The sequence below is a fragment of the Gymnogyps californianus genome, chromosome 3, assembly GCF_018139145.2.
Source record: "Gymnogyps californianus isolate 813 chromosome 3, ASM1813914v2, whole genome shotgun sequence".
Taxonomy (NCBI): Eukaryota; Metazoa; Chordata; class Aves; order Accipitriformes; family Cathartidae; genus Gymnogyps; species Gymnogyps californianus.
In genome coordinates, this window is record NC_059473.1 from 121,505,758 (window position 1) to 121,533,672 (window position 27,915).

The 27,915-nt window shown below is 46.2% G+C and overlaps 3 protein-coding genes across 3 annotated transcripts; 1 reads left to right on the forward strand and 2 right to left on the reverse strand.

The window, feature by feature from the left end:
- On the reverse strand, positions 1–16,974 carry ANKRD66 (ankyrin repeat domain 66). The gene is made up of 4 exons (XM_050893984.1): positions 16,928–16,974; positions 8,093–8,253; positions 6,283–6,511; positions 1–265 (listed from the first exon to the last, which is right to left on the reverse strand). The coding sequence occupies exons 2-4, from the start codon at positions 8,229–8,231 to the stop codon at positions 1–3; spliced, it is 633 nt and encodes a 210-aa protein (XP_050749941.1). The 5' UTR covers positions 8,232–8,253; positions 16,928–16,974.
- Positions 10,759–27,649, forward strand: PLA2G7 (phospholipase A2 group VII). The gene is given in 12 exon segments (XM_050893766.1): positions 10,759–10,919; positions 18,039–18,163; positions 20,417–20,567; positions 21,208–21,301; positions 21,856–21,924; positions 22,391–22,419; positions 22,422–22,537; positions 24,011–24,124; positions 24,404–24,495; positions 24,930–25,103; positions 25,768–25,916; positions 26,294–27,649. Coding segments are annotated over 11 exon segments (1,197 nt in total). The 5' UTR covers positions 10,759–10,919; positions 18,039–18,058; the 3' UTR covers positions 26,398–27,649.
- Positions 14,456–16,985, reverse strand: IMP3 (IMP U3 small nucleolar ribonucleoprotein 3). The gene has a single exon (XM_050893767.1). The coding sequence runs from the start codon at positions 16,979–16,981 to the stop codon at positions 16,424–16,426; it is 558 nt and encodes a 185-aa protein (XP_050749724.1). The 5' UTR covers positions 16,982–16,985; the 3' UTR covers positions 14,456–16,423.
- Positions 27,650–27,915: the final 266 nt, after the last annotated feature.

The following is a 27,915-nucleotide window of genomic DNA, read 5'->3' on the forward strand; positions in this document are numbered from 1 at the left end:
TCACCCTGCAGATGCATCTGAGGTCTGCCATTGTCTTCGCTCTGCATTGCCAGTTGTCGGTGGCACCAAATAGGCAGGGCGTGTTCCTGCTTCCCTCTTTTTTTTTCGATTTTTCTTTGGAGCGGAGGATGTGTAGTTCTCCCAAGAACACGGTGGGTTTCTCTCAAGCTCTTCTTTCTTGAGTTCCCAGTCTTCATCTCTCTGGTCTAAGGGGATTCCTTTCATTGCAGCTGTCCTGCGATAGTTTCTGCTCTCCACCTCTGCTCTGGGGAAGAAAGCAAGAGTGCATCTTCACACACTGAGCACAGCACAGTCCCACCACCGTTCATGAGCAGCCCATCTACAGGATCAGGGGATCGTGTATTCATATGGTCAAAACACTGTTGCCAGCAATACATGAGAAAACACTGAGGCTCATCCCAAATCCAACAGCATTCATCACCCCAAGTGACTAGGTACTCACTGAGAGCTGGGCTGAAGTGGGAAACCTTCGGTAAGGATCTACGGTGAGATCAGACTTTTACCACTGGACTCATAATTTTAACCATAAAAAGCTCTCAAAGACTGATCTTGTGAATTTGTGCGCTATTAAATAGACTTAAGCACATTTAATGCAAATGTACCTGGTATATTAACTCACTGTAACCGCAACATTTCCATTTTCTTTTACTTTTTGTACTGCTCATTCATGAGTAATAGAAATTCTTAATGCCAAAACATCAGATCTGACGATGACTAGAATTTGGAAGGATTTGTACATAGTTATTCTTTATAGATGACCTTTTAACCTCAGAAATTATCTAATCATAATCCAATTCAGCCCTGAAATTTTGCTAAACTTTGCATTCAAATCCAGAACTAAATTTGACAATTCATCCCCATTTCTGTTTTTTAAATAATAACTTGAATTAAGCAATGTCATAGAAATAAGGCTGTGCTGCAGAGGTTCAAATGTTGCATGGGAAAACATTATGTAGAAGATACCATTTTCCCCAGCCCAATATCTCCATATGCAAATGATTCACAACTCTCCTCTGGTTGCTGGGGTTTTTAGCTGTGTTTTTCAAGTTGCCTCTATGATTTCAAGTGTGTGAAACCTGTTGGATGTCAGACACTGAACCATCATCCATCCAGATCTGGGATTTCCAAGTCAGCAGTGAGTTTGCTCTTGGCATCTGTGATTTACCAAAGACCTAATTTTTTTTGGTGATATTCATATATTTACTATTAAATAAACACAGTCCCAGATCTTCAGTGAAGGACGTCATTGTACAAGCTAATCTGAAAATAAACATACTTCGCTGTATGTTTGTAGCCTTGAAATATCAATGGTTTTTCATTACACTTCCCATTTTAAACAACCAAAGCAAATTAAAAACCACTTACATAAAGACCAAAATGCTCCTTTGAGCAGTAGAATTATTTTTTTTTTATCATCTCAGTTACGGTTTTGTTAATCACAGCTCTTAACTCTTTTTCCTATTAAGTGTTGTTAACTTTCTTTTTACAATCTTTACATGACTGGCACTGACACAGTCAATTATTTTGGAAAAAAGTGACCCCAAACTAAAAAACAGGTAGCTACTTTCTGCATTTTGTAGGCACTGAAGAATTTTAAAAGAACAAATACGTCTATTCTTCATGTCCAAGTCAGACAACATAGAATCATGAAATGGTTTGGGTTGGAAGGGACCTTTGAAGATCATCTAGTCCAACTCTGAAGTTTCAAGTCACTGAAAGTTTCTTTCAGTTCTCTTTCAAAAAATAGCAAAAGCAAAAGATCAGGCCTTCTTTTCTTTCTCATGTCAGCAGTAAGCAGGAGAAAGTACTGAAAACAGTAGGTTTTCGTGTAGGTGACCTTGGCCATCTGCCAGATGCCCACCCAGCCGCTCTCTCACTGCCCCTCCTCAAGAGGACAGGGGGAGAAAGATGGAAAAGCTTTTGGGTCAAAATAAAGACATTGAGATCACTTACCAATTACCGTCATGGGCAAAACAGACTTGGGGAAAATCAATTTAATTTATTGCCAATTGAAAATAGAGTGGGATGATGAGAAACAAAGACAAAACTAAACCATGTCCCCTCCACCCCCTCTTCCTCCCAGGCTCAACTTCGCTCCTTCATTCCCAACTCCTCTACCTCCTCCCCCTGAGTGGTGCAGGGGGATGGGGAACGGGGGTTGTGGTCAGTCTGTAATGCTTCATCTCTGCCACTCCTTCCTCCTTATGCTCTTCCCCTGCTCCAGCATGGATCCTTCCCATGGGCTGCAGTCCTTCAGGATAAGCCAGCTCCAGCATAAGCTCTCCAGGGGCTGCAGCTCCTTCAGGGCATGTCCACTTGCTGCAGCGTGGGGTCCTCCATGGGCTGCAGCGTGGATATCTGCTTCACCATGGTCCTCCATGGGTTGCAGGGGAATCCCTGCTCTGGGACCTGAAGCACCTCCTCCCTGACCCTGGTGTTGCAGGGCTGTTTCTCACACCTCTTCCCTCACTCCTCACGGCTGGGCAGCATTTTTGCCCTTTCTTAAACATGTTTTCCCAGAGGAGCCACCAGCATCGCTGATGGGCTGAGCTGTGCCCTGCGGCGTGTCCGGCGTGGTGCAGCCTCCATCTCTTTTCACAGAGACCCCCCCTGCACTCCCCCACTGCCAGCACCCGGGCACAGACACCCCAGTTCTACATCCTGTCCAAGAGAAGACAAACTCTTTGCTCCTACTGCAGACGTCTGATTTTGTAGGTACTCCTCAGTATTTATGGAGCTTTGTCAAAAATACCACCAAATATTGGGAAAAGTCCTTTTTTTATGTAATACAGCAGCACTGTCACATCAGTGCAACGCTGTCCTGGCTGAAAGCATGGAGCAAAGCCAGCGGCTCCACATAGATGCGCTGCATAGCGTGGGTTTACTATGTATATATATATACACACACACACGCAAACATATGTATGTGGAGGTGTGTGTATATATATGTGCGTGTGTGTATATACATATGTAATATATATGCCCTGGGCTTAGATAGCAGGAGTCTTTGGTGCAGTTTCAACGCTCAGCACTTTGCAGGCAGGCTGGCAGCAGGCACGGGCCGCGGGTCTCTGTGCCACCTTGACAGCTCTCACAGCACCCAGGGTAAAGCCCTTCTGGTGCAATAAAATTCTGATGCAAATTATGTGTTTGTTATTCAGAAGCAGCTGTGTTTTGAAGGCTGTTTCCTATTCTTTGCATGTCCATGCGGTGAGTGGTACAGATACTCTGTAGCAGAATATTCCTAATATTTACGTGTTAATAATATTTACATGTCGATACGTGTAATATTTCCACGTTGATGCAAACAATCCCCAGCACAGAGCCGTGGCTCAGCCCAGGTAGGCAGGGGTATGTTCATGCAGCCAGCAGCACCTGGGGTCAGATACACAGCGTGCAAGGGTCATGGTGGTGCTAGAGAGGGATCAATTGGGATTTAGGAAGGATTTGGATGCTCATAGCCCTGTTTAGATATGCGTGTCAGCCCTGCATTTGGCACAGGCTGTTATTTTTAAAATTGCCTTTTCTCTTTTTTTGCATGACAGGCAAATATCCAAAACTGACAGTGATGCTCTGTAACAAAATATCCCTCATATTTACCTACCAATACCACAGACCGTGAGCAGAGGGCAGACCTACTCTGTGCTGCACAGCATCGGTGTGCAGACACACACTTCATTTTCTCTCTGCAGCACACATCGATACTGCCCAGCTCCCGCTGGAGCCACGGAGCACTGCCTGACCATGGACATCACCTCTGGGACCTTCTGCACACCTGAAGGAGCAGAAGGTAATCGTGATTAGACTACAAATGCCAGTAATTCCTCCTAGTTAACTCTAAGTTTGCTGACGTGAAGAGGTGAAACTGTTGCATGAGGGTGAAGGCATCCACTGTGGTTGTAAACTATAGCGGTTGGGCTTAAAAAAAGGGTTCCTGAGCCCTGGTGATAAACTCTTGGCTGCCCACAGGCTGCATTATGGCTGTGAGGCGATCATACAGGCTTCGTGTGTCTTATAAAATGTCCTAGGCATGGGCATTCAAAGCATCTCCCCAGTTATTAAGTTCTCCCAGCCATGCTCCTAGCTGAGCCTTGCAGCCGCGGGGTGAGTCAGGCCAGCACGTGGCTCTGAAAGACAAGTTTTCCACCTTAAATTAGTCGTTCACCTCAGAAAACCCTCCACCAACTAGGTGAGCTGCCCTAGGCTGTTGCCTAGCTGGCTCAGACCAGGATGTCAATCATCCTGTCAATCATCCTGTCAGTCATTCTCCCAGCCGCCTCCACCAGCGCAGGCACCTCTGCCTGCCGCAGGCATCGCTGGTCGGCATCATCCAGGCGATTCCCCCACCCTTGCTGTCGCCTCACCGCCCCACGGCTCTGGTGCATAGCCAAGCGCACGGCAAACGCTACAGACTTGGCAGGACTTAATGGCGAGATCAGTGCAAAAATGAGAGCGCTGAATAGGTAAGCAATCGCTATAAATGATTAATTGAGGGGAACGAGCCTGCAGACCTTTCACTCTCTAGGACAGACAATATTTACCCGTTCTGATACAGAAACTAAGCAAGCCAAGAACTGAGAACAGTATAAAGAGAAACTCTCCTCTGGAAGAAAGTGCCTCATTCTCAAAGAACTGGCAAACCTGAGCTTAACCCAGCTAGGGTCTAGGTCGTAAAAAAACTAATCAGCAAAGCTTAGTTATCTGCTGCTGGTTGTTTAAATTTCTTTAAACTGAAGGTCTAAGGGCAATAAGAGGTGATTCTTCTGCGTGGAAGGAAGGTGGTGAATAGTGAGGGTTTGCAGCATGTCAGCTCCATAAACAGCGAGGCTTCAGCTGTAAGGTGTCCTGGATGTGGGGTGGGCAGGTAAAATGCAAAGGTCCCAGCAGCTTCCATAACAGCCAGAGCTTAGAAACAGGATCACGTGGCTCCCCTAGAAAGTTTTTTGGGCTCTGTACAGGGGGATTTTGCACAGTCTGGGTGTCTCTTCCTAAGGAAGGTCGCTGATGCTGTGTCAAGATAATAGGTGGGCATGGAGCATTTCAGCAGGAACCAACAAGCTGTAGAAGTACAGCAACAGGACAACGGTACCTACCGAAAGGTTTACGTGGATTAATGAAAGGTGGTACTTGGTAGGCACTGGCCGTCTGAGACATTTGCACAGCCACCATGCCTGATTTTGAACTCGGCAGCTCTTGTGTTGAACTCCTCAATGAAGGCAAATTGGAGACTTGGAGTTGGATATGTGTCTATGTAAAAATCCATGATTTATATGGTGCCAAAGCAGTCTTGAGAATGTGGCAGCGCTAAAAAAAGATGCCAGTTAAGGACTATAGTGGGACTGTACAATCAGAGAAAAACCCAGGGGAGGAAAAGCCTTTGGGTGCTCTCAGCATCTCAGGGTCCGGCATGTGCAGGTTTCACAAGCAGTGTATCTAAATACCAGGTAAGGCGTGGGACTACGATTTGCGCTGAACAAGCTGGTTAGCCTCTGGTGGTCTGTCCCACCGCTTTAGAGAGATGCAGGTATGGGACACAGCTCAGACCTCTGGAGGATGGCAGCCTGATCCAGGGAAACAGTTTTGCAAGGATGAAGATATTTGTGAGCCAAATCAGTGGCTGAAAAACAGGAATGGTAACTGGGAACCCTTTGAAAGCATATTACTAGTTGCATATGGTGCCTCAGTGATAAACATAAGAATTAAGACAATAAGGAGTTTTCCAAAATTTGGAAGTAATATGTGGCCATCCTATTAACAGATCAAATGGTATAATTTTAAATAATGATGTAAAAAAAAAAGGATCGCTCTGTTCTTTACTACAAGAAAAGCCAAATGATATACATACACTAACATTACCTCCTAAAGGGCTGTTCTTAAACAATTCGACCTGTGTATTCAGTATTCACCACCCTAAGGGGTTAATACTTGTTAGTTCTCGCTTTAATTTCCATTGCTTAATAATTGCTCTGTAATATCCTTATAAAAACAATGACGTCATGAAGTCGTCATGATTTTGTAAACATACCAAGGCAAACCATAGAAGGCAGTGGAATAAAAGAATGTCTTCCCAATGGCTTCCCTGTGAAAAAGACCCGTATTTGTTTATCAAGCACTACTTGTGCTTGATGACTTCGATAGGCTTTATGTGGAAAGATAAGTAACACACTCATATTCTTTCTGGTCCTCTATATAGCAGTCAATCAAATTTTCATTGCTGGAGCCCCGTCAGCTGCCGCAGCAGGACCAGCCATCGCTACTCACGTTTCTAAGAACCTGGAGCAGTCTTGGTGACCGTAGATTTCCGCAAGCCTCTTGGGAGTGTCGCCGAAGAGGTCGGCCGCGTCCATGGCAGCGTGCAGGGAATGAAGGGTGCGAAGCACCCCCAGTCTCCCCGACTCGGCAGCAAAGTGAGCCGGAGTCCAGCCCGCGTCGCTCCGCAGGCAATGCCGGGCGCCGTGATGCACGAGGAGCTTGACCAGCTCCGATTGCCCTTGCGTTGGGCAGCAAAACAGGGAGAGAAGATGCACCCGCATTAGACTTTATACCTTCAGGATGCAGAAGACAGTTGCACACATTTGATCACAATTCCCTCAGTCATACAACAATGGATTTTACCCATGACCTGGCCATTTGCTTTATCAAATAAATTATACTCATTAGAAAACGCTGATTTTTTTTTTCCGAACTAGACTGCTTCCAGAAGCATTTTACAACAAAAGCAACAATAAAATCAAAAAGCTTTCTGCTAATTTCTGAACAGTACATCTCAATTAGTCATTGACTAACAGTACATCTCAATTAGTCATTGACTAGATGGCTATTGACTATTTCGTTGTTGCATTTTGGTTTTTAGTTCAATGCAAAATAAAATTTAAACATTAAAAAACTGTAAAATTGTGAACCGCTTTAATAAAACAAAGGTTTGTCTGATAGGAGATAGAGAAATTACTTGTTTTCATTCACCTTCTCATTTTTCTAACTTGTGGAATTGCTTAAAGAAGCAAAATAAGTTATTTCTACCCCGCTTCACACTGCCTTTACTGAGCTAGATCATTCCCAATGGCATCTAGGCCATGTCAGCCTCTCATCATCATTTCACAATAACCTATTCCTATGGAAATGTGGTTTTCTTGCTGGTGGTGGTTTTCAGTGCATATCATTTTGTGCTTATCAGAGACAGTCATAGCATTTATAAATCCTCATTCCCTGATTTCATGCTTTGACAATTTACATTTTTAATCACACTAACTTTTTATATATAATGTTGATGTATATCTATATATACATGAAACAGCTTTTCTTAAATAGCTCAGTTCCCTTTGCTGCTGCCGAAACGAGTAATAATCCATCAGGGCAAAAGTAAAGCATGGTGTCAAGCGTAAACCAGCAAATCACACACTGATTTCAGAGCAAAGACAGATGCCATGATGTGAGAGCCCAACGTGTAACAAACACCCTAGCACGGAGTACAGGTCCATTTTATGCTGTGTACAATTATATATTATATATTGTTGCATTCATCTCTTTTCTGGGCTGCAAAGGGATACTTGACTTTAACAGACATTTCTGATGATGAAGGACCTAATGGGAGCTGCACACAACTCTGGTCCTGTGTTTTTTATTCAACCAGGTGGGGTAAAGGGAGGGCAATGTAAAACACACTGTAATTATTTTGTTCTATTGGGTTTGATAAATACTTGGTATAAATACAGTGGGTTTGACTTTCTGCTCATTCTTGCAGATGTACATAAGAAATAACCCCTCTGCACTGTAGGAAGTCACCTCTTAGAAAAGTAATGTGGGGGACAAGCAGACTTGCTATAGGTACATTTCATGTAACTTGTAAATTTTCACGTGATGGAAAAAAAAGCTAAAAAGTCACTTTGATGGTAATCCCATAAATTATTTTGGAGGCAAAGTTCCCATTTAAATTGGTGTTTTTCTCTCTTTTGCTCTTAAGGACAAAATGATCAGATACAAGCTCTGACTATCACCAGCATTAATTGCCGTCATAGCAAGATGTAATTATAATCAGCATCACCTTTTATGACAGAGCAGGGGGTGCCCTTACCTTTTGCAGCAGCCCAGTGCAGCGGGGTCCTGTCATGCCAGTCGACATCCTTGTGATTTGGGTCGCAGCGTCCTGTCCTCAAAATCTCATCCACCAGGTCGTAGTCCCCCAAAGCCACGGCTTCGTGAAGCTCTGTCATGCTGCACGCTTCAGAAAGGTGCCTGGAAAAGAGTGACGGTTGTTTAGTGGGTGTTCACTGATGTATCAGCTCCTCTCAAGAGCAATTTTAACAGATCAAGCAGCATTTGGATTAAAAATGAGACATGCACTGGGAGAAACCAGCATTTATCCAAAAATAAGGAAAAAGGAATGAGAGGGAAAAAAGATATTATAATTTATCTTCAAACCAGTGACCACGGACTGATGGTGACGTTTGGTTTACAGTCATAGAAATCTGGAGCAAAGCGCAGCCCTTTATATAAAGGACTCGTAGATAAAACCACGTTGCGTTTCTCAAGGATGTTGCTAACAAACAGCCAGCTCGGGCCAAACATTTGCCACGGGTCTGTTGGTATTCGCTTACCATGGAAACTGGCTCCTCCCTTGCCAATGCTGCAGATCCATTACTGGTGGCGTTTTATTGCAATGAAAGAAATGTCTGTGCAAGTATCTTCCCATGTTCTTTGGTGCAAATAATCGAGCTATGGCATGTTGCTTAAAAATCTCGTCTCCATAGCCATGCTTTGCACTTTCCAGTCCCATACAACAGACCCCCATCAAGAAATGCAAGCAGATCTTCGGCCCCTGCGAGGCTGTGGATTTCAATAATTATATCTCTGCTAGGGGATATTTCCTAGCTGCTTTGCTGACAGGGAATTTAGGCAGCTTTCAAGGATCACTACGCTACCCCATCATCCTGAGGATGGAAACACTGCAATATTTTCTCCAGTCAGGCCAAATCTATGGGGAGAAAACTTCTATATTCCCGTATCAACAGCTGGTCTTGAGCTAATTAGTCCAGTCCCCGCCATAAACCAGAAGAGTTTTAGGATTTTCTCCAGCTTTTGCATCGCATTTACTTCAAGGATTAATTTTCACAGATTGAAAAGAGTGTGATTTCCATGTTCAGCATGTTGGAAGGGACCAACACTGGAGCTTGCAGAGGCTGATGTGAGGGAAGGTTTGCAATCCTAGGGGCTACATCCTGGGAGCCAGAGGTGGATGGGGACATTTCCCTGCTCCCAACTCCCATAAACATCCCAACCACATCCCAAATCCAGGCTGGAAGGACACACCACCATCTCTACCCTGCTTTCTTGTAAGAAAAAGATGAGATACCACGGTCAGAGGGAATCACAGCCTGCTTCAGTAGGTCCCCTGACTTAGGTGGTTGGACTGTATAGACCAGATCCAAGAAAAAGACCCATAAATGACTTCTACTGAGTTTGACTCCTGCACATCTGGGAATATCTGAATATATTAAAAAATATAATAAATTTTGGAGCTCCTCAGTGGGCCACAAAAGTATCATTGGCTTTGGCATGTCTGTTACTTTAACCACTTATGCACTGCCTGCTCCTCCTCATTGCCTCTCACTACCCTTGAAGAACCTGTTCCTTTAGATTAAACAGAGGTCTTCAGAGTTGTCCTCCAAGACCTTTCATCAGCATTAAATCTGTCCTGAAAATGTTACACTTTAATGCATCCAGCCTGTCACTGAAATGAGTGCTGGACAAAAGTACAGAAAAAAAAAATCTTGGAGCTTTTCATACAACTTCCTCATTCTTTTCCAAGGAAATGCCAAGAAAATTCAAAGTTTAAAAATATAACTTAAATTTCAAGCACCTTTGTGCTCTGCTAGCTTCAGATCATACCCACACACATACATGCAAAGGGAGAGGAAGAGAAGCCAATGATCGCACCGCAGGCGCTCACCAGCTCTCCAAGGAGACAGTCCACGGGTGCAGCTCCACAAGCAATTTAGGCCAAGCCAAATTTTACCTTCCCTCCCTCCTCTGCTGCCTCCCTTTGCTCGCTTGAAGCTCATATGGCTGTTTCATCAGCTGGATCAACCTGTTGATCTCTCAGAAAACTAATCTTTTATTACTGGTGCTGGTTTTCTGGTTAATTCCCTAAACTCAGCGTTACGGAGGGGGCAAACGCCGGGGCTGTGCAAAGGGGGGGGTGCAGATCCGCCCTGTCAGTAGGGACCTGCACTTGATCCGCCTTAAACCGCTCCAGAAGTTGCACCCAAAAGTGGGATCGGCTTCCTTAGGGTGTTGTTATCCCCTTCTCATAAAGCCAGAGGAAAAGATTTGGATTTTTATGGAGGGACCTCGAGCCAAAGTGCAGTGCTCCCCCGCTGCAGGTCTCCCCTCCTCGCCCAGCTGTAAGCATCGCAGCTCCTCCATGGGATGTTGCAACCCGTCCCGGGGGATTTTCTCGTGGGGATCCCGGTGCTTGATCCAGCCCTACGCCACCACGCTCGCAGCGCTCCGAGGAAAGCCAGAAATTCACAGCCACACGCAAACAAGCCCGTATCTAAACCCGTCCCTGCCCTGCAAAGGCACAGCCCGGCATTTAAGCAGCCGCGGGGTCTTCTGGGACGTGCAGTGTCTTTTGGGGATGGCTCCATGCCGGAAACTTAGTTTCCAGGCCCAAGGAAGATCTCTCCCAGAAAGATTGTCTCATCTGAAAACTAAGGCAAAGTTTGGTCCCTCCCCTTCGGGGAGAGCCCGGCAGTCGGTCTGCCCGCCAGAGAGACGTCCTGCTGCCGGAGCAGCCGCCTCTCGCCTGGCTCCGGAGGGCCGTGGGCGGCCGAAGGGTCCATCCTGCTCCTCCGGCCAGCGGGACGGGAGCGGAGGGCAGCCGGGACACCGCACACCAGGTACGTGGAGCGCCGGGAGCTGCTAAAGGGGAGGAAAAGGGTCTGGGGAGAGCACTGGGAGGAGCAATGGTGGCGTGAGGGGGATTTTAAGGAGCTGGGTTGTTTCTGCGCAGCCCCTTGCGCGGCTTGCCACTGCTCCCGCTCCCTGGCTTCAGCTTGCTGTTCCTGAAGCCTGTCCCCAATCCTCGAGGGCTTGCGCTCCTCCACTTCCTCCCTTCCAGCCCCTTATCTGGCCCTAAATCCCTGTGTGTCCCTGCAGGCGGGTGGGATTCGCTCCGGGTAAGCTGCAGGGGGGATACGGTGGACATGCCCCTTCCCCGCTGTGTGTATGGGCGGCGTTCAGGGAAAAGGTGAATCAAGTTTTCCCGCGGGGAAAAGTAACCCACCTCCTGACATGGACGTGCCCAGCGTGGGGATGGGAAGCAGCAGTCCCAGGCTGCAGCAGAGGAAACTCAAACTAGACAGAAGGGGAAAAAAAAATTCACAGAGAGGGTGACTAAACTCTGCTTCAGACATCCAGCATTGAGACATGCAAAACCGAGGCAGCCCCATGCATGCCCTGCTTTGAGCAGGGGTTTGGACTAGGTGATGTCCAGCAGTCCTTCCCGACCTAAAGTCTTCTGGGAGGCTGAGAAGGACACCGAGCAGGAGGTTTTGAGTGCTCTGCCAGCACGGCATTCATCTCCCCCCAGCCCAGCATCTGCAAGGTGGGTGCCTGCACGGGACCCTGCGCCCTGGCTGCTGTTTGTTAGAGCTGGTGGGGAAAGAGATGGCGGTTTTAGCATGTAGGTCCCCCCGGTGTGTTTTAAGCCCGATGAGCTCAGATATAGGTGACAAGGTGGCAGACTGTAACATTAGTCAGATGAACCTGCCAGGAGAGCCTGCCTGTACTTTACCCCGTGACACAACCACCTGAGCCTCTCCAGGAGCAGCACGTGGTGGCTCTTCAGGGTAGGAACTGAGGGCGGCAATGCCATCCGGACTTGCACCGACCAGCCCCGCTGACACGATCTACAGCAGCCGAGAAGCTGTTGTGACTCACTGCTGGGGACACGTGGGATCCTCTAACAGGCAGCTCCACAAGGAAACTGGAGATGCTCAAATCTCCATCGCTGGCTGTCATTAGTGGTTGGCCTCCCCTTTGCCTGCTGGAAGTGAAACACTTTATCTCTTCAAAATCAGCTAATATTAGGGGGAAAGGGATCTTTCTGCAGTGGATTCGTGCTTGTAGAGAAACGAGAGGGGACATTCCCACTGGAGAGGTACTCTTGGATTTAGCCGTTGGATCCAGAAGCTCCACGGTTTATGGGAAGACTGAACCCAAGTGCTTCCTCCTGCTGACTCCGAAGCTGCTGCCTGCTGCTTCCACCCGACATCCCCATGTCCTGACCACACAGCAGACTTGTTTTCCACCACCCAGGTCCTGCTTCAGGCCCAAACCAGCAAGCAAAGGGTGAGAAGTTTCTTCAATGCCTAAAACATGGCATTTAAGAGCAGGGACCAGAACTGAAGCTCTCAGGTAAATGCTGTCATAACGCTTAGGGGTGCTTTTTCCCCCAGACCTAATCAATGTTGAAATGGTTTGGTATCTGGGGTAGGGACTGAGGTGATTCCATGCCCCAGTGATGAGAAATGGCTCTTTGGTTCAATCTCCAGTGCCAAATCAGGCAGGGAATGTACTTAAAACAGATTACTCAGAGATCAAGAAGGGGACAGCACACCTCCATCCACTGGGGAATCTCTCACTGGGGAGTGCGACCGAGATGAGCACATGGAAGTGCCTGGAGATGTGGCCGGGAGGCCCTGGCCTAACCCAGGATGCAGGAGCATCACCCGAAAGGCTGGGAATCGCCCAGCTCCACCATTGCTTCTCTCAGTCTCTGTACCCCATCTTGGCAAGGGGGATGTACGTCTTTCCCCAGCCCCGCGTGCTGTCTATGCTCGCCGTGATGTGCTATCACTGAATTACTGAGGTCAGCATCACCTCTGCACTAAGCCACACCAAGATGTCAGATGGAAGCAGCCTTTAAAACATGCAGCATTCTTGTTCACTGGACAAAAAGTGGCTCAGATCAGTGGAAAAATACACATTAGCATTTCAGTGACAGCCTCAGCCATTTACACCCTGCAACACAAAAGGCATCAGTGTGAAGGACTCTTTCCTTCAGCTCCCCCACATTCCCCAGGCTCAGCTCCCCCGCTTTGGCAGCCTTCAAATAAAGGACAAGCCAATGTCAGAGGGGAAAAAAAAAAAAAAAAAGAAGAAAAAAAACAAGGGAAAAAAAAAAACCCTAAAACTGTAGGCCCTGGTAAAACCTCCCTTACCACTTCCCACTATCCAAGTGAGAGCTCCTGCGTGGGAACTGCTCATCATTTGCTCTGACAGCTCTTGCACTGCCCAGACCCCCCCGCAGCCCCTTCCTCCCTCGGTGGAGAAGCTGGCACCCCTCCAGCCCGCAGCTGCTGGGGTGGACACTCGTGGAGGTGGCAGAGATCGGATTTTGTGGGGCACGGGGAGAGCTCGTCCCAACACCAGCACCACCACCCTCTGTCCTCCTCCACCAGTAACTTCCCACAAGCTTCATGGAGCTGCCGGAAGAATAGCAAACCCACTTCAGAAAGTGCTGGGAAGAAGCACAGTGACACCCACGACCCTGTCCTGCCGCTCTCATGTGCATAAGCTCTCCCGCTGCAAGCCCCCGGAGCGCTGGAGGGGAGAGTTTGCAGGATCTGGCCCAAAAAAGTGCAATGCCGGACTACCTCCTCGTGCCAGCTTGCACAGACCCACGGAAGCCGGTGCCGATTTACAGCGACGTTGGATCCAGCCTTGGAGTTTAAAAAAAGCCTCCGTGTTTATCCAAGTGCCAGGAAAGGCTGTCGGAGCTGCTTCCTGTGCCCTTTCAATCCCCGGCTCCGGAGCTGCTGCAGGCACAGCCCAGCTGCAAGCCACAGCACGTTGGCTCTGGCAAACAAACTTAAACCCACGAACTAAAGGCAAAAACACCATTAAACACGAGGAAGCCACCATCCGCCTGATTGCATTCATGAGCAAGAATGTGGGTGTGCTGCTGTCAGATAAGTTCCATTTTTGGATCAAGACAACACTCTGTTTATCGCACTTGAAGTGGACCCAGCTCTCCTCTGAGGCGTGCGTGGACTCCGGCTATTAAAAATTTAGGAGCGGGACACACATCTCAGGTCTCAGCTACTGTAAAACCAGCAGGGCCACAGACTTCCAGACTTAAGACACACACAGACATATAAAGACACAACCTGATGCATTTAAAAAAAACACGTAAGGATTTGATTTCCAATACCACAGGAGGAGAGCTGAGGTGATGGATGTTGTTATCCCACAGCATCCATAGGGAAATCAATTAGCTACCACTGCCTTAGTGTAATTTAACAGCCGACAGGTTTTTGGGTGGTTTCTCTTCTGCTACAGAAGATGCTGGAGGTGCATAGACGAATGATAAAAAGTTGGTTTAGGACAAAAGGAACTAGCTGATGACGTAAACTACAGAGGCTAACAGGCTGGAGGTTCAAGATTTCCTTTTCTGCTGTTCCTTCGAAGGCTGGACAAACTGGGCAGAGCAGCAGTTTAGCATCTGAGTAGTAAAATGCCCTGCACAGGGCATGTCACTGTGCTGTTATTTAAATTCCCCCAAAAGAGTAAAGCAGAGCGAATGCACCATTTTTACCTGCACCTGAATTAGGCACCTTCTGAATTTCCCAAGAAATAATGACATTGTTCTAGATGAAAGCTGGAAAGGTGTTTAAGAAAAGTCACGCTTCAGGTACGAAACATCTTTTCAATTTGTATTTGTTACCGTAAGCAAGGTCCATGCCCTGAGAAAAAGGCTGTTAAGGTGTTACAGGTGATGTTTTACTGAAATAAATTCAAGTATAAACAGGAGTAGTTCATAGGATAAGCAAAGGGGTTTCCCCACCTCTTTCGTGTCCTTTTCTGAGTATCTATTATTGCATTAAACAGAACATTAACTTTTAAAGCATTTGCCTTATGAGATTGGTAGGAATTTTAACATTAAGTTTCCTTTTTAAAAAACAGCCATAATATTTGATGACAGTTTCTGGTCCTGATTCGATACCCTCAAAACACCCCTCACCTAAACACCGTTCCCGTTCAGAAAAGCCAAACTAAAGCATCCAGACCCAGAGCAGTGCTGCAGCTGAACTCCAACCCCCTGGACCTGGGATGGGCAGTCACAGCTCCGCTCCTAAACCTACTGCCAAATCCTTTTGTAGTCCTGGGTAAGAGAAAGAAAGCATTTCTAGCAAAAAACACTTTGTAATTCAGTAATAGCCTTGTCGCTATCACCAGGAAAAAAAAAAGATTACAAAAAAAGTTACATAAAAGAAGTTACATAAAAAAAAAAAAGGTTCTGCAAGACGACAAACAGGGCTCACTGGAATATTTAAAGATCAGAAGAAGCCCTCAGAGAAACTACATCATAAAATAGCACACACATTTCTTCAGCAACTTAAAACAACTGTTTTATTTTTGCTTTTCTGCTCTTTATTTCAAAGGGGAATAAAGTTCCCAACAGCCCCAGAAGGCCTGAGGCTCCTCTCAGGTACCAATTTTTGTTTGGCTTATGTGCTAAATGCAAAAGTTCCCCCCAGATCTGCAGTTACGGTTAGGACAGCTTTCGCTCCAACGCCTCCCCAGTTAGATCCTGCTCCTTAAATGACGCCTAATTGTCAGCTGGAACCCCAGACAACAAAGATACTGAACTGAGAGTATCAAACTTCCCTTCACGACTTCACATGAAATTGAAGTTGGCTTTTTTTTTTTTTCCTTAATTCCATTTTTGGCTAAAAACTTTTACAGTTCCAGAAACGCAGTACTTGGCCTCCTCGTTTACTGCTGACCCCAAACAGCCCCCGCATTTCCCCCATATACACGCTCCTTGGTATCAAGAGAAAACCCTTCCAGAAGCAGCTCCTGTGGTTACTGCGCGCCCGTCAGCTGAAGGAGGAACTGGCAGTCTTTCGGGGCAACCTCTGAGAAAAGCAGCTGCAAAGCTGCCAAACTCAGTCCTAAAACAGCCGCTTGGCCAGGCTTAAAAGCCCTTCCAGCAGCTCTTATTAGCAGCCAAGCACTTAAACCCGACCGCATCCTCTCCTGCGATCAGGCAGAGGCCTTTCCAAGCACATTCGCGTTACGGGATGTAAGTACGATGGAGCTGGGCTATCGGATGTTTTCTTGGAGCGATGGATGCGGAAAGGATGTTTCTCCGCACAGACGAACGGAGCTGTTAACTGTGAAGGGGAGCTAGGAGCAGAGCAATACGTTACTAGAAGTGAGTACGTTTCCTCCTTGCTCCCCTTTCAGGTGTGTTGCGGGGGGGGTGTGTGGTGTGTGTGTAAATATCTGATGGTGGCACTGCCGTAGTTTTGCCGGTGCGTGTTTATTCCCACGCGTGTCCTAAGGGGCAGAGCAGAAGAGCGCAGGCGGCAGAGGCAGGGCCGGCAGCTCATCCCTAGGCGGCCAGGTCGAAGTCGTCGCGCTCCTGGTTGTAGTCGAGCACCTTCTGCCGCAGGCGAGAAGCGTCCACCCAGGTGATGAAGTCCTCCACGGCGCGGGGGACGAGGAGAGCGGGGTCGGTCACCACCTCGGGCCCCACGCGGACGTGTCCCTGCTCCACGAAGGTGACGGCGTGGCGCAGGTTCTGGGCCATCCGCAGCTTCACCAGCAGGCAGGGCAGGCGCCGGCGGCAGAAGGCGGCGGCCGAGAGGCGCTCGCAGACGGCCAGCGACCGCCGGCAGCTCACCAGCCCCAGCCCGTACAGCTTCTCCAGCAGCGCGGAGGCGCAGCGGGCGCGGAAGGCGGCGCTGGCCGGTCCCAGGTCGCGGAGCCGGCGGGCTAAGGCCCGGACGGTGCGGGCCAGCGCCTTGTACTGCACGTAGTCCTCCCGCCGGCCCACCCGGTAACGCCGCAGAGCCTTCACCTCGGCCAGGCTCCCCGCCGCCGCCTCCCAGCTCACCAGCTCCAGCCGCCGCAGCAGCTTCTGCTCGTGGTACTTCAGCTTCCGCACCATCTTGCCGACCCACGCAGCTCCTCGTCACCGGCGACCGACAGCCCTTTCCGGGGAGGAGCGGCCGCGCTCCGCCCCGCCGCTACCGCCGCTTCCTCGGGGAGGGGGAGAGGGAGGGAGTCCCGCCCCGGCTCGGCTCTCCGCGCCCCCCCCCGGGGCTCCCAGGCCTGGCTGGGCGGCTGCGGGAGGAGCGGTCCCGCCGAGCTTCTCTTGCGGTGTTAGGATGGCCCCGGGTCTTTTCCGCGCTGTGCCGGGGCTGCTGCCGGGAGAGGAAAACGTGGCGGATAAAACGCACCCCGGCTGCCGGAGCGAGGGGCAGGGGCTGCTGCTCACGCCTGCTGCCTAGTCTGGGATGCGGCGGCTTCTCCCTGCGCTCGGCTCATCCCCAGGGCGAGCCTGGCTCGGAGGTGTCACCCCAGGTACGGGCCGGGGACGGTCAGACCTTCCCAACAAGCTCTCCTGCACGCGCAGCCCTTCCTCTTCTCTCCAGGGATCAAATCCTGGCTTCGTCATTCCTCTTGGAAAAATGGCTACAGCGGTGGTTTTCTCCATGACATCCTTCTCCCCCAGAAGCGTAGGCCGGTTTTGTTTACCGAGGAGCTGCAAAACCTTCCCTCTCTGCAGTTCGTACGAGGAGGAGCAGCTCTAGGTCATAGCCTGGTGGGGAGGGAACTGCCTGCACGTCTGAAACTCGGGCTCTTGGGCTTGCGCTTCCCTGTTTGCGCCCAAGAAGTGAGATTGCTGCTGCTCTGCACCGCAGCACCTCGACCTCCCACAGCGTCCCCAGCCAAACGTTTCCTCCCTGCCTTTCTGTTTAGTGTACAGTGTTGTCTGATCCTTGGGATTCAGGACACTCTGCTCCAAGGAAATTCCCCAATAGAGCAGGTCAGGCTGGTGACTCGGGATTTCAGATCTCTGGTTCTCATAAGCAGATCCTTGTTTCAGCTCAACCTTGAATTTCCTGCTCCCGGATCTTCAACGCGCTGAATTTTTTTCAGGGAAGGTGATCTGGTCACACAGACTGTGGTGGTCTCTTGATTTGCTCTGTGTTTTTCCCCAGGTTTGTCGGTGAAGGCACCAATGGAAATGGGGAGCAGCAGCACTGAGAAGTTTTACAGGATCCCCGAAGGAAAGGGACCGCACTCAGTTGGATGTACAGACCTGATGACAGAAAATGCAGTTGAGGTAAAGCTCTCGGTTCTTCCTCCTTTGGATTTAAGCCACAATGTTAGTGAAACAACTTGCTGTAGTTTTACAGGTGAATCAAACAGAAGGTCTTGTCTGTGTGCAGGGATGCTCCATGGCTGACCCTCACAGCTGAGCTTTCTATCCTCTCCGTCCCAATGCAGGATGTGTACTGGGCATTTACCAGATGGATGTAACCTGCAAGCCTTCTCCATGGCTACTTCCTCCCTCCTCCTAATATCCTTGCCTTCCTGACTCCCCTACGCAAGATACTGCAGAGAAACTGTGTCCTCCTGGGACCCACGGGGTTCTTCCGATCCACCCCACCGCTCCCTTCTGCGTTGGGCTCCTGGGCAGACTCCACACGCAGTCTCCGTGACTGTAGCTGTTCTCATCACAAAGATCCAGACAGGATTTGGCAGGGTTGGGTGATGAGGGTATGCAGTGTTTCAGCTGCAGGGTAAAGCATGAGATGGCTGCTCGAAATTTTATCTACCTGAAAAAGAACAGCATGTCAATTCTGCAAGTGGTTAGTACAGAGAGAAGCCACAATAAGAAGATGGGGACAGTAAATAGCCAGCTAATGAGCTCGCTTATGGGTTTCCATTTCAGATCCTCTTGCTTTTTAATTTTCCTATGAGAATACGCCTGCATTTACTCTGTGGTTTTACTCAGACTAGCCAGGTATAGTGGAACTTGTGCTCAGTTTGCAGTGGTTATTCATATGTTTTCCTTTACTGAGCTTACTCTGTGTTAGCACAAAGAAGCAATTAGTTTCTCTTTGCAATGAGCCTGTGTTTTTTTCTTTGATAAGCAATCTGTTTAATTACAGTTCTCTCAGGCATGGATAATGAACCTCTTTCCCCTTCTGGTAAGCAGTTAGTCACCTGGGGAAGTTCACTGGGACTATACTGGGATCAAATTAATATCATTACCAGTATGGATGAAGGTTTGGTGATTTCTTCCTTAATGGCCTTTATGTCAAAGGTTGATTTAAGTTTGATGAGTAAATAGAAACAAGCTTCATGAAACAAGCTTTTGGTACACGTTGTATATGAAACTGATAAATTAGCATTGAAGAAACTAGACTTTATTCCAAAGCACATGTTCTTTTTGGCCCTAGACTTAACTTGTTAAAACAGAAGTACAGTTGGAGCAAGACAGTGAATTTGAATAGTGTGTCGCAAATTCCCTTGCAAACCAGGAAGTAGGAATGCAAATTACACCCAGTTCATCTGCCGGAGGTCTGCTTTAAGGTGTGCCGTTGGTACGCTGCTGCTGTCCGCGTAGGAAAAATACTGGCACGGGGGTATGGAGGGTCCACGTGAATGTGGAAAGCTTGGGTGGTTTCCCGGAAGACCTGGCGTGCAGACAGTAAAAGAAGATTCAAACCGGTGGTAAGAAACGGAGGCGGATAAAACACAGGTTAACAAAATTGTGTTTAGAAAGATGGACCGCTACAGAATTGTAAACATCTTGAGGAGGAGGAAGAAGAATATATTGCACTCCTTTGCTGTGCAGCTGCCCAAGAGCTGTACTGACAGCCTTTTGCTCAGTTTAGCCAGGAGCACTATAGCCACGTTGAGACCATGCCCCTGACTCTACCTGCATCTCCTCTGCTGGACCACACGTCCAGAAACTACTCTCAGTGTAAAATTTGTCTTGTTCACCTAGTGGAAAAATATACTTCTAGGAGGGTCCTTTTTTCCGCCCAGTTTAGCAAGCTGAATTGGGTCAGTAACAGCTCCATGAGACTCACTGGTGCAAGGAAAGCAATGACAGCTCCCAGCTGGAAGGGTGAAGGGGACACAGTCACCTCTGTTAAACTGACCAAACTGCATCATCGTACCATTCCCCGAAGGGAGGCGTAGTGAGGAAGGCAGAAGAAAAGATCCAGGAAGATGCAGAAATGGAGCAAATAGGTAGTGAGTGTTTGTAATGATTAACTTAATTAAATGGAGCATTTTGAATTAGCCATAGGCTAACCTAGAGAAGGTGACGTGTATCTCTACCTGGATGCCAACAGTCATGCTATATTAAATTCATTGCAGGGACAAAAAGATAGTGACATAGGATTGGCATCAAAGCCTGTATGGGATAATAATTTTCTTGTGCGATTCTCTTAATTCTCTTGAGCTGTCATTCTTGCATCTGAAGCCCTTGACATAAATGCTTTTATTTTCCTTTTTCTCTGCCATATATAAATAAATATCAGTCGTCTTTTTTGTTTCCCTCCCCCCCCCCCAATCCTAGGGAAGCTTCTTGCGCCTGTATTATCCATCACGTGATGCCACAGCTAATGAAGAGGCACCATGGATTCCAGACAAAGAGTACTATCAGGGACTCTCTGACTTCCTTAATATGTACCGAGTTGTAGGAGAAAGGCTTTTCCAGTACTATGTTGGTAAGACTGGTTTTGGTTTTATTCTTTGACTAGTGCAAAGGCATGAGCTCTGTATGCAGGTCGTTGCCTCACTGCTCTGTGAGTAGTGTGTTATTGCTGCAGGACTAAAAAATAGTTTTTCCCAAAGAAGTATGTGTTTGGGACGGGTTTGCGTAGTGAGGCTCAACGCTGAATGTGACCCAGTTCTCAGGCAGACCCACAGTCCTTGACTGCTATGAATAGGAGTGTCTGGGCAGTTTGCTCTAGGAAGAGCTTGGGTAAGCTGTGCCTATGTGTCGGGATTTAAATCCCACAGGGAAACGTGCAAATAGGCAAAAGTCAGATAGATACTAAGGTCTGAATACCAACAAGACGTGGATGCCTGACTGTTCTTGAAAATCTGTTCTCGTAGGGTTTAAGAGATATGTAGGCCTTGTGCGAGGCTGTGGATGGGAGAAGGAAAGTATCTTCTGCCAAGTAGAAAGTATTTTCAGAATCAGATCCGTATTTGTCTTCTGTATTTTAAGGATGAGATTTGGTACCTTAGCTTCAGATGACCGCTCTGAAATCAGTGGTCACCAGATTCTTGGGATCTCTACCATAGGAACAAACGCTTTCTCTCATTTCAGTAATAATGGCATAGGCTTTGATTTTTTTCTAGGTTCAGTGACCTGTCCTGCAAAGTCAAATGCTGCTTTTAAGCCGGGAGAAAAATACCCCCTCCTCGTTTTTTCCCATGGACTTGGAGCTTTTCGGTAATTCTGCAGTTTGTTGACAAACTATTTTTGTCGTCTACGGAGACAGCAGTCTCCAAGGATGGTTCTGAACAGATTTTCAATAGAGAGGTGAGATCCCCGTGGAGTTGAAACAGATTTGAAGAACAGGCTGCTGTGTATCAGTATGCCTCCACTGAAATCAGCAGCAGTAAATAAAAGCAGGGTTGATGTATTTATTTGTGTTTTCCCTTTGTATTTTAGGGGTGAAGGTATTTACCACTCCATAAGCATGTTGTGAAGATTAGCTAGTTGATTTTTGGACAGCTCTTTGAAGATGCAAAGTGTCGTATGTGCTACTTTTTTAAAATCATTAGCATTTTTCCTTCTGAATAGATAGTAAAACAGTAACAAGATTTTGTGAACAGGCTTTGGTGACTGGCATACAAAAGCCTCCTCTGCTGGCTAGCAAATTCAAACAGAAGAAATATTGCATGGGGGCTAGCACATATGTAGTGTGGTCAATGTTTAAAGAGCAGCGTAAATGAAATAATTATGCGTGCACATGTATCACCAGAGTGTGGTTTTGATTGCAGGACAATCTATTCTGCTATTTGCGTAGAGATGGCTTCCCAGGGCTTTATAGTGGCTGCTGTGGAGCACAGGTGCGTATACTGCATGTTTTTGAGTTCTGATGGAAAGAAACTTTCTCACATGGAATAGAATGTTATTTATTCTAAAGAAGAACTTACGATTGTTTTAAAAAGAAAAACTGTCATCTCTTCTTCAGCCCTGCCCGCACCCCCCATTTCTCTAGCTCAACTCTCGTCTAAGCAAAGGGAATTTGCTTAGATAAGCCCTTGAATGAAAAGTCCCAGGGTAGATATCGTTCATCATTCTTCGGGCGTGCTATTTTTCTCTCATTGTTAGAACCTGGAGAATATAAAGGAGGTGGGAGTTTTGCTGGTGTTATTGCATTATTTAGAAAGTCTGTCTACACTCAGTTGTGATTGCAGCAGCACTGGTTGGTAGCTGGATCTCTTGAGATAAGTGAAATCTAAAACTTCTGCTGACTTCATCTCAAACCAAATGGAATACATCCCCAGAAATAACCTTGTGTTGACATTACAGAGATGAATCTGCTTCAGCAACGTATTATTGTAAAAAAAGTCAGTTTCTGAACCACAGGAAGAGTCTACATCAAACATGGAGAAGGAGTGGATCTACTACAGGAAACTAAAAACTGGAGAGGAGGAGCGTTGTTTGCGCCATAAGCAGGTACTCATCCTAGGTCTGTGCTCTAGGAAGTGAGGCAGGAGTGGTGTGTTTAGGACTAACTGGCAGACTCTTTCCCTTTGGCCATGTCTGCAGTCTTCTGCCATGACTCAGGGGATATACAAAAATGCGTCAAGTCCTATGTTCCTGAAGATGGGAAAGCCAACAACAGCTTTCTTCAGAGCATAAACTACTTCCTCGACAAAGCTTTCTCATGAAGTTGCACTGTTGAACTTAGCTGTTTCTCCTGTGGTTCCACTCAACTTTCTGTTTCTTCTCTGTGTCTTCACACTTTTGCTGCCCAGCGCAGTCTTTAAGTGACGCAGAGTTGAATTCAAACGTTTGTGTGGCCTTAGGCTTGCTTCAGCTTTTGTTTACTGTTGGATAGCAAGGTGAATCACGGCTGCTTTAAGGGGGATGTTTGCTTCATCATCTTCAACACTTTAACATGGTTTATAGCAATATAAACAATGAAGACATCCTGACTATAAGCAGCATCCATGCTAGATGCGATATGGCCGTACTGACAAGCTCCTCCAAGCATAGACTTGACCTTTAAAATATGGGAGTGTTTTCTTCCAGCTAATGCAAACTCAGCCAGGGAGGTGTTTCTTTATCTCCGTGGGCCATACAGACAGCAGTACAAGTGTCATTTCCTGCGTGCATACAACATCCTACTTACGAGTCTAAATATGTAATGTCTGGGCTTGCAAATAACCTCCAGAAGCCATTGCCTGCAACTTTCACTAGTAGAGAAGTCAGGAGATTGAGATGTATCTGAAATTCAGTGATGCACAGAGATCTTGCTGGCTGCCTACCCACTGCAGTTCCCAAGGATGCTACTGTGGTTTGGTTCTTTTTCAAGCTTTTCTTTTACTGACATATCAAAGTCAAAAACACTTCTTATACTGAACAATGAAAATGTTTATTTGCAACAGCTTTACTACAGTTTTCAAGAATGTGTATGTATATAAAATGGGAAGGGCTTCTTGGCTCTTTCTTATTTTGGGTTTATCCAGTGTAAAGACCGTTTCAAAGCTATTGTGCAGATGGGGTAAGTGATGTAATGACATTTGCTCATCAAAATGAGCATGAGGAGGAGCAGCGAGTCAGCCTTCCTTGTAGTTGTATAACTTCAGCCTTTGCACATCCCAACAACCCCTTCTCTGAGTAGTGACAGGACGAAGGATTTGAAGGTCTTTGCTCATGTTATAGGGATGAATTTCTCCACGTGCAGAGGATCTACGCAAGAGCTTCAACTCTTTGGACCTCCAAAAGTCAGTTTTGTTGTTGGTCAGGCCTTCTCAGAGTTCCATTTTACAGTTCCATTCTGCAGTTATGAATAGTCATTACCGTATCAGACAGTTGGGGGGAAAAAAAAACAGACTAAAAGTCTTGTGTCCAAAGGGCCGGCAAGCCTAGCAGTTGTCTGATAATTCCTTCCACTGCTCTGCCCCAACTTCTCTTTCTCCCCAGGTGCAGCAAAGAGCGCAGGAGTGTATCAAAGCTCTCGATCTCATTCTTAAAATCAATTCAGGAGAGGAAGTAATGAATGTACTAAATTCAGACTTTGACTGGAATAGCCTAAAGGTGAGTGAAAGGCGGTGACTGCATTTTGTTAAACGCCCAATAATGCTTCTGGTTTCCCTCTTCCATTTCTAAACTGGTTCCTGTAAACTATTCTGAAGATCACACCATAGATCTATGAACATACTCTCAGGTCATCCCAAGCTGGATAGATAGTAATGGAGCTGAAATGATGCTCTTCCTACTTCAATAGGATCTATTGCCTAAAAATTTATTCCCTTTTAAAAAAAAAAAAAAATTTGGGAAAGAAAGTCTCTTACAGCACCTGGATTTTTTTGACAGGATTCTGTTGATACTAGCAGAATAGCTGTGATGGGACACTCTTTTGGTGGTGCTACAGTTATTGAGAGTCTCAGCAAAGAAATAAGATTCAGGTAAGTATGCAAAACAAGGCAAGAGACATTTGGCACTTGAGAGGTCTGGAGCAGGAAGATCCCCCAGCTACTAATTAGCTCTTGGAAAAAAGTTTTGTTTGGCATGTCTTGTTTTCTCAAGTCATGCTTCTTTCAACTGTGGGGATGTGGTGGAACATAATAGCTGTGTCATATTATATCATGATATTGTGGGACCCTGCAGAAGCTCCTGTGTCCAGCTGCACCTGGCAATGGAGACGAACAAATGCAATAACAGATTAGTTCTCTTCCCCCAGAGCAGGAATCATTTTGAAATAAAATGATTCATTAACCTGTTTATCGGTTCAGTATCATAGAGAGTTTCTCTTTCCCGTATCTCCTGCAAATCAAAGCATGCTGAGAACTTCCACACAAAGCTTTCTGCTTCTGTGACAATATCCGTTTGTTTTTGACAGGTGTGGCATTGCCCTCGATGCATGGATGCTCCCAGTAGGCGATGACATTTACCAAAGCAGTGTCCAGCAACCGCTGCTTTTTATCAACTCTGAAAAATTCCAGTGGGCTGATAATATCTTAAAGATGAAAAAGCTCAGCTCCAATGACACAAACAAGAAAATGATCACTATCAAGTAAGTGTCCAGGATCCGTCATTTCTGTGGTTGAAGATGAATCTTTACTCTCTTGTTGGAGCTGTTCAGTTACATGTAACTGCAGAAAGACAGACAGTCACTACTTCCTCATGGACCAGGTTTTCACTGCATGTTTAAATTAGACAGCAGCATGTCCCCCACAGTGGAGACAGAGACCTCTCTCGAAGCAGCCAGTAACCCTAAGTTTAAGATACTCCAAGGTGTGCATCCCTGCCCTGGGGCACAAGTTTTGCTCTGGGCCTCATGCATCATCTGTGTCTGAACGCTTTAAATAGCCGCCTGGGTGCAGTTATGCACTCACCTAGTGAAAGCACTGCGTACAGGCGAGCGGATGGCTCTATAATACACCTTATACTCAGAGCAGAGAGACAACTTGATCAAATTTTGCCAAGCCTACGCTTTATTGCCATTGCAATTATAGTGACTTACAGTAAGCATGTACAAAACTTCCTGCTTTCTGTGGTTAGGACAGAATTTGCTGCTAATCTTGCATGCTCATGAGATTAACCTGTTTTATCTTCTTCTGCTGAAGAAGACAGCATAAGATGTGTGGCTGTTGTTGAAGAAGTGTGTGCAACCCATAGCATCTTTTAATCAGACAACTGCATTCTTACAAGCCTGTTGATCATTGTTCTATTTGCAGGGGGTCAGTACATCAGAGCTTTCCTGACTTTACCTTTGTGAGCGGAGAAATCATTGGAAGATTTTTCAAATTAAAAGGAGAAATAGATCCAAATGAAGCTATTGATATAAGTAATCATGCTTCATTAGCCTTCCTACAGAAACATTTGAGTAAGTATCTGTTTACATCAAAGTATGAAGTTAAATTAATACTTAATTCCTACAAAGCTTTTTATATAACCATTCTGTTTAGAACAAGATCAAAAGTAAGTGTGTCAGGGAAGTTTAAGTAGAAAAAAACCAGTCAGACTTTTTCTAGAGGTTTGTTAGTTACTTCTGTAATCTAAGCAATTCAGAGGAGGAACATTGCAGTTTTGTTGTAATACATAAAAACCTGGAGCGTCATTTTTCCCTCCTTAAAACATCATGCCTCCCCTACTTTGCCAAGTTGATTCATCTATCCTATAATTTAATTTTTCAGTGTAGCTTTACAAAAAGCTGACTACTTAATTCATTACCACTTGGGTTTTCTGTCTCCCATTTTGTAGGCCTTAAGAAAGACTTCGATAAGTGGGATTCTCTTGTGGATGGCATAGGATCCAATGTTATTCCTGGTACCAATATTGACTTATCTCCAGCTGAACCTGAATAAGGAATACAAAGAAGTACTGAAAATGCCACGGACATCAGGACACCAATGTTGGCCAGACATTGCTCAGACATGTGATAGCATTGGCCACCTACACAGCTTTTGGGGTGTGGAACAAAAAAAAAAAGATAAGGCATTAGGTTACATTATCATGAAAAGGTAGCGAGGTTTTAGTTCAAATGAGTTAGTGAGATTCTCTGAAATATTGCAACAGGGTAACTTCTGCTTTATAGGCAGCTGGGGGAAATCACTTGATGGTGATTTAAATGCTCTTTCTGGTTTTGACTTAGAATCAAGTTTGCAGAGCAAGCGATTAAGCTCCAAGGAATTCAACTGAAGTTCTGCTTACCAAGCTTGAAGTCAGTTTGCATCCAGCAAGCCTTTTTTGCAGTGTAAGGAAAAAAAAAAAAATCTTTTGTTATTAAACTACTTAGTATTTCAGCTGTGCTCTGACAACAGTTGAGAGTTGGAGCAGGTTTGTGCTCCTTCTAGTCAGAAAGCTGCTAGTGGAAGAAGGTCTTCAAAACTGTCTTATTTTAGTAAGAGTTACATTAAAAGCTACAGGAAATAGTTTAAGAAAACAGCACAGAAAGGTGTTTGTTCAGACACAGGACTTCTCCTATGAACTTAATCCACTTACACGTAAGATCTGTGTTTACTGCCATACTCAGAGAACATTTCCATTCCAAAAGCTGCTGAAATGGTCACTGTTGTTGTAGCAACTGTAATTCCCCTTCAGCAAAGCTCCAAGCAGTGCCTCTCTTGTTAATCTCTGTATTACCACTATCACTCAGTCATACTGTTGTAGGTGAAGTTACAGAAGAGATGTGTCGCTTCTACCACTCCCTGTAAAAAGGAGTACGTAAGCATTGCTTGATCCTCTTGATGTCTCTCATGGTTGTAATACTCTAGACACTTGTCTTTGTCCAGGTACTAGCATTACTGTCTGTATCTGTCAGTAGAAGCAGTTCAGTATGTGGTTGGCTAAAGGCTCTGATTTTTAGAACAAAACTCTTTGAAGCTGCCACATGGAAGAGTGACTTCTAAATGAATAAGCCTTGCAAAAGGGGGACTACTTCTAACTGTAGCCTATTTGTTTCAAAATCAGGTTATAAACAAACCAACTGAAGCAAGCAGAACAAGCAAAGCAGTTAACAGTGTAATTAAATATTTATATAATCTGTGATCTTAACATGAGATTGCAACAACATCTAGGATTTGTTTTTCAGAATTAATTAAATTCTCTCCAACCTACCATCATGTATTGTCTCTGTTAAGGAAATCAACATGCAAGTGTTTCTCTTACCGAGTGAGCACTAACACTTGAGATCTACTGTGATACTCAGCCAGACTATTACATTGTCAGAGATCTTGGGTTCCTAAAACATTATGGCAGCGTGAAAAATCCATAGCCTCTGAAGAAGAGGAAGAATCTATGCTATACAGGAGCATGGAACAGGACTGGAAAATAGAAACCCCTTTTCAACACATGAGGTGGAGAATAAAAGGTAAGATAAGCTG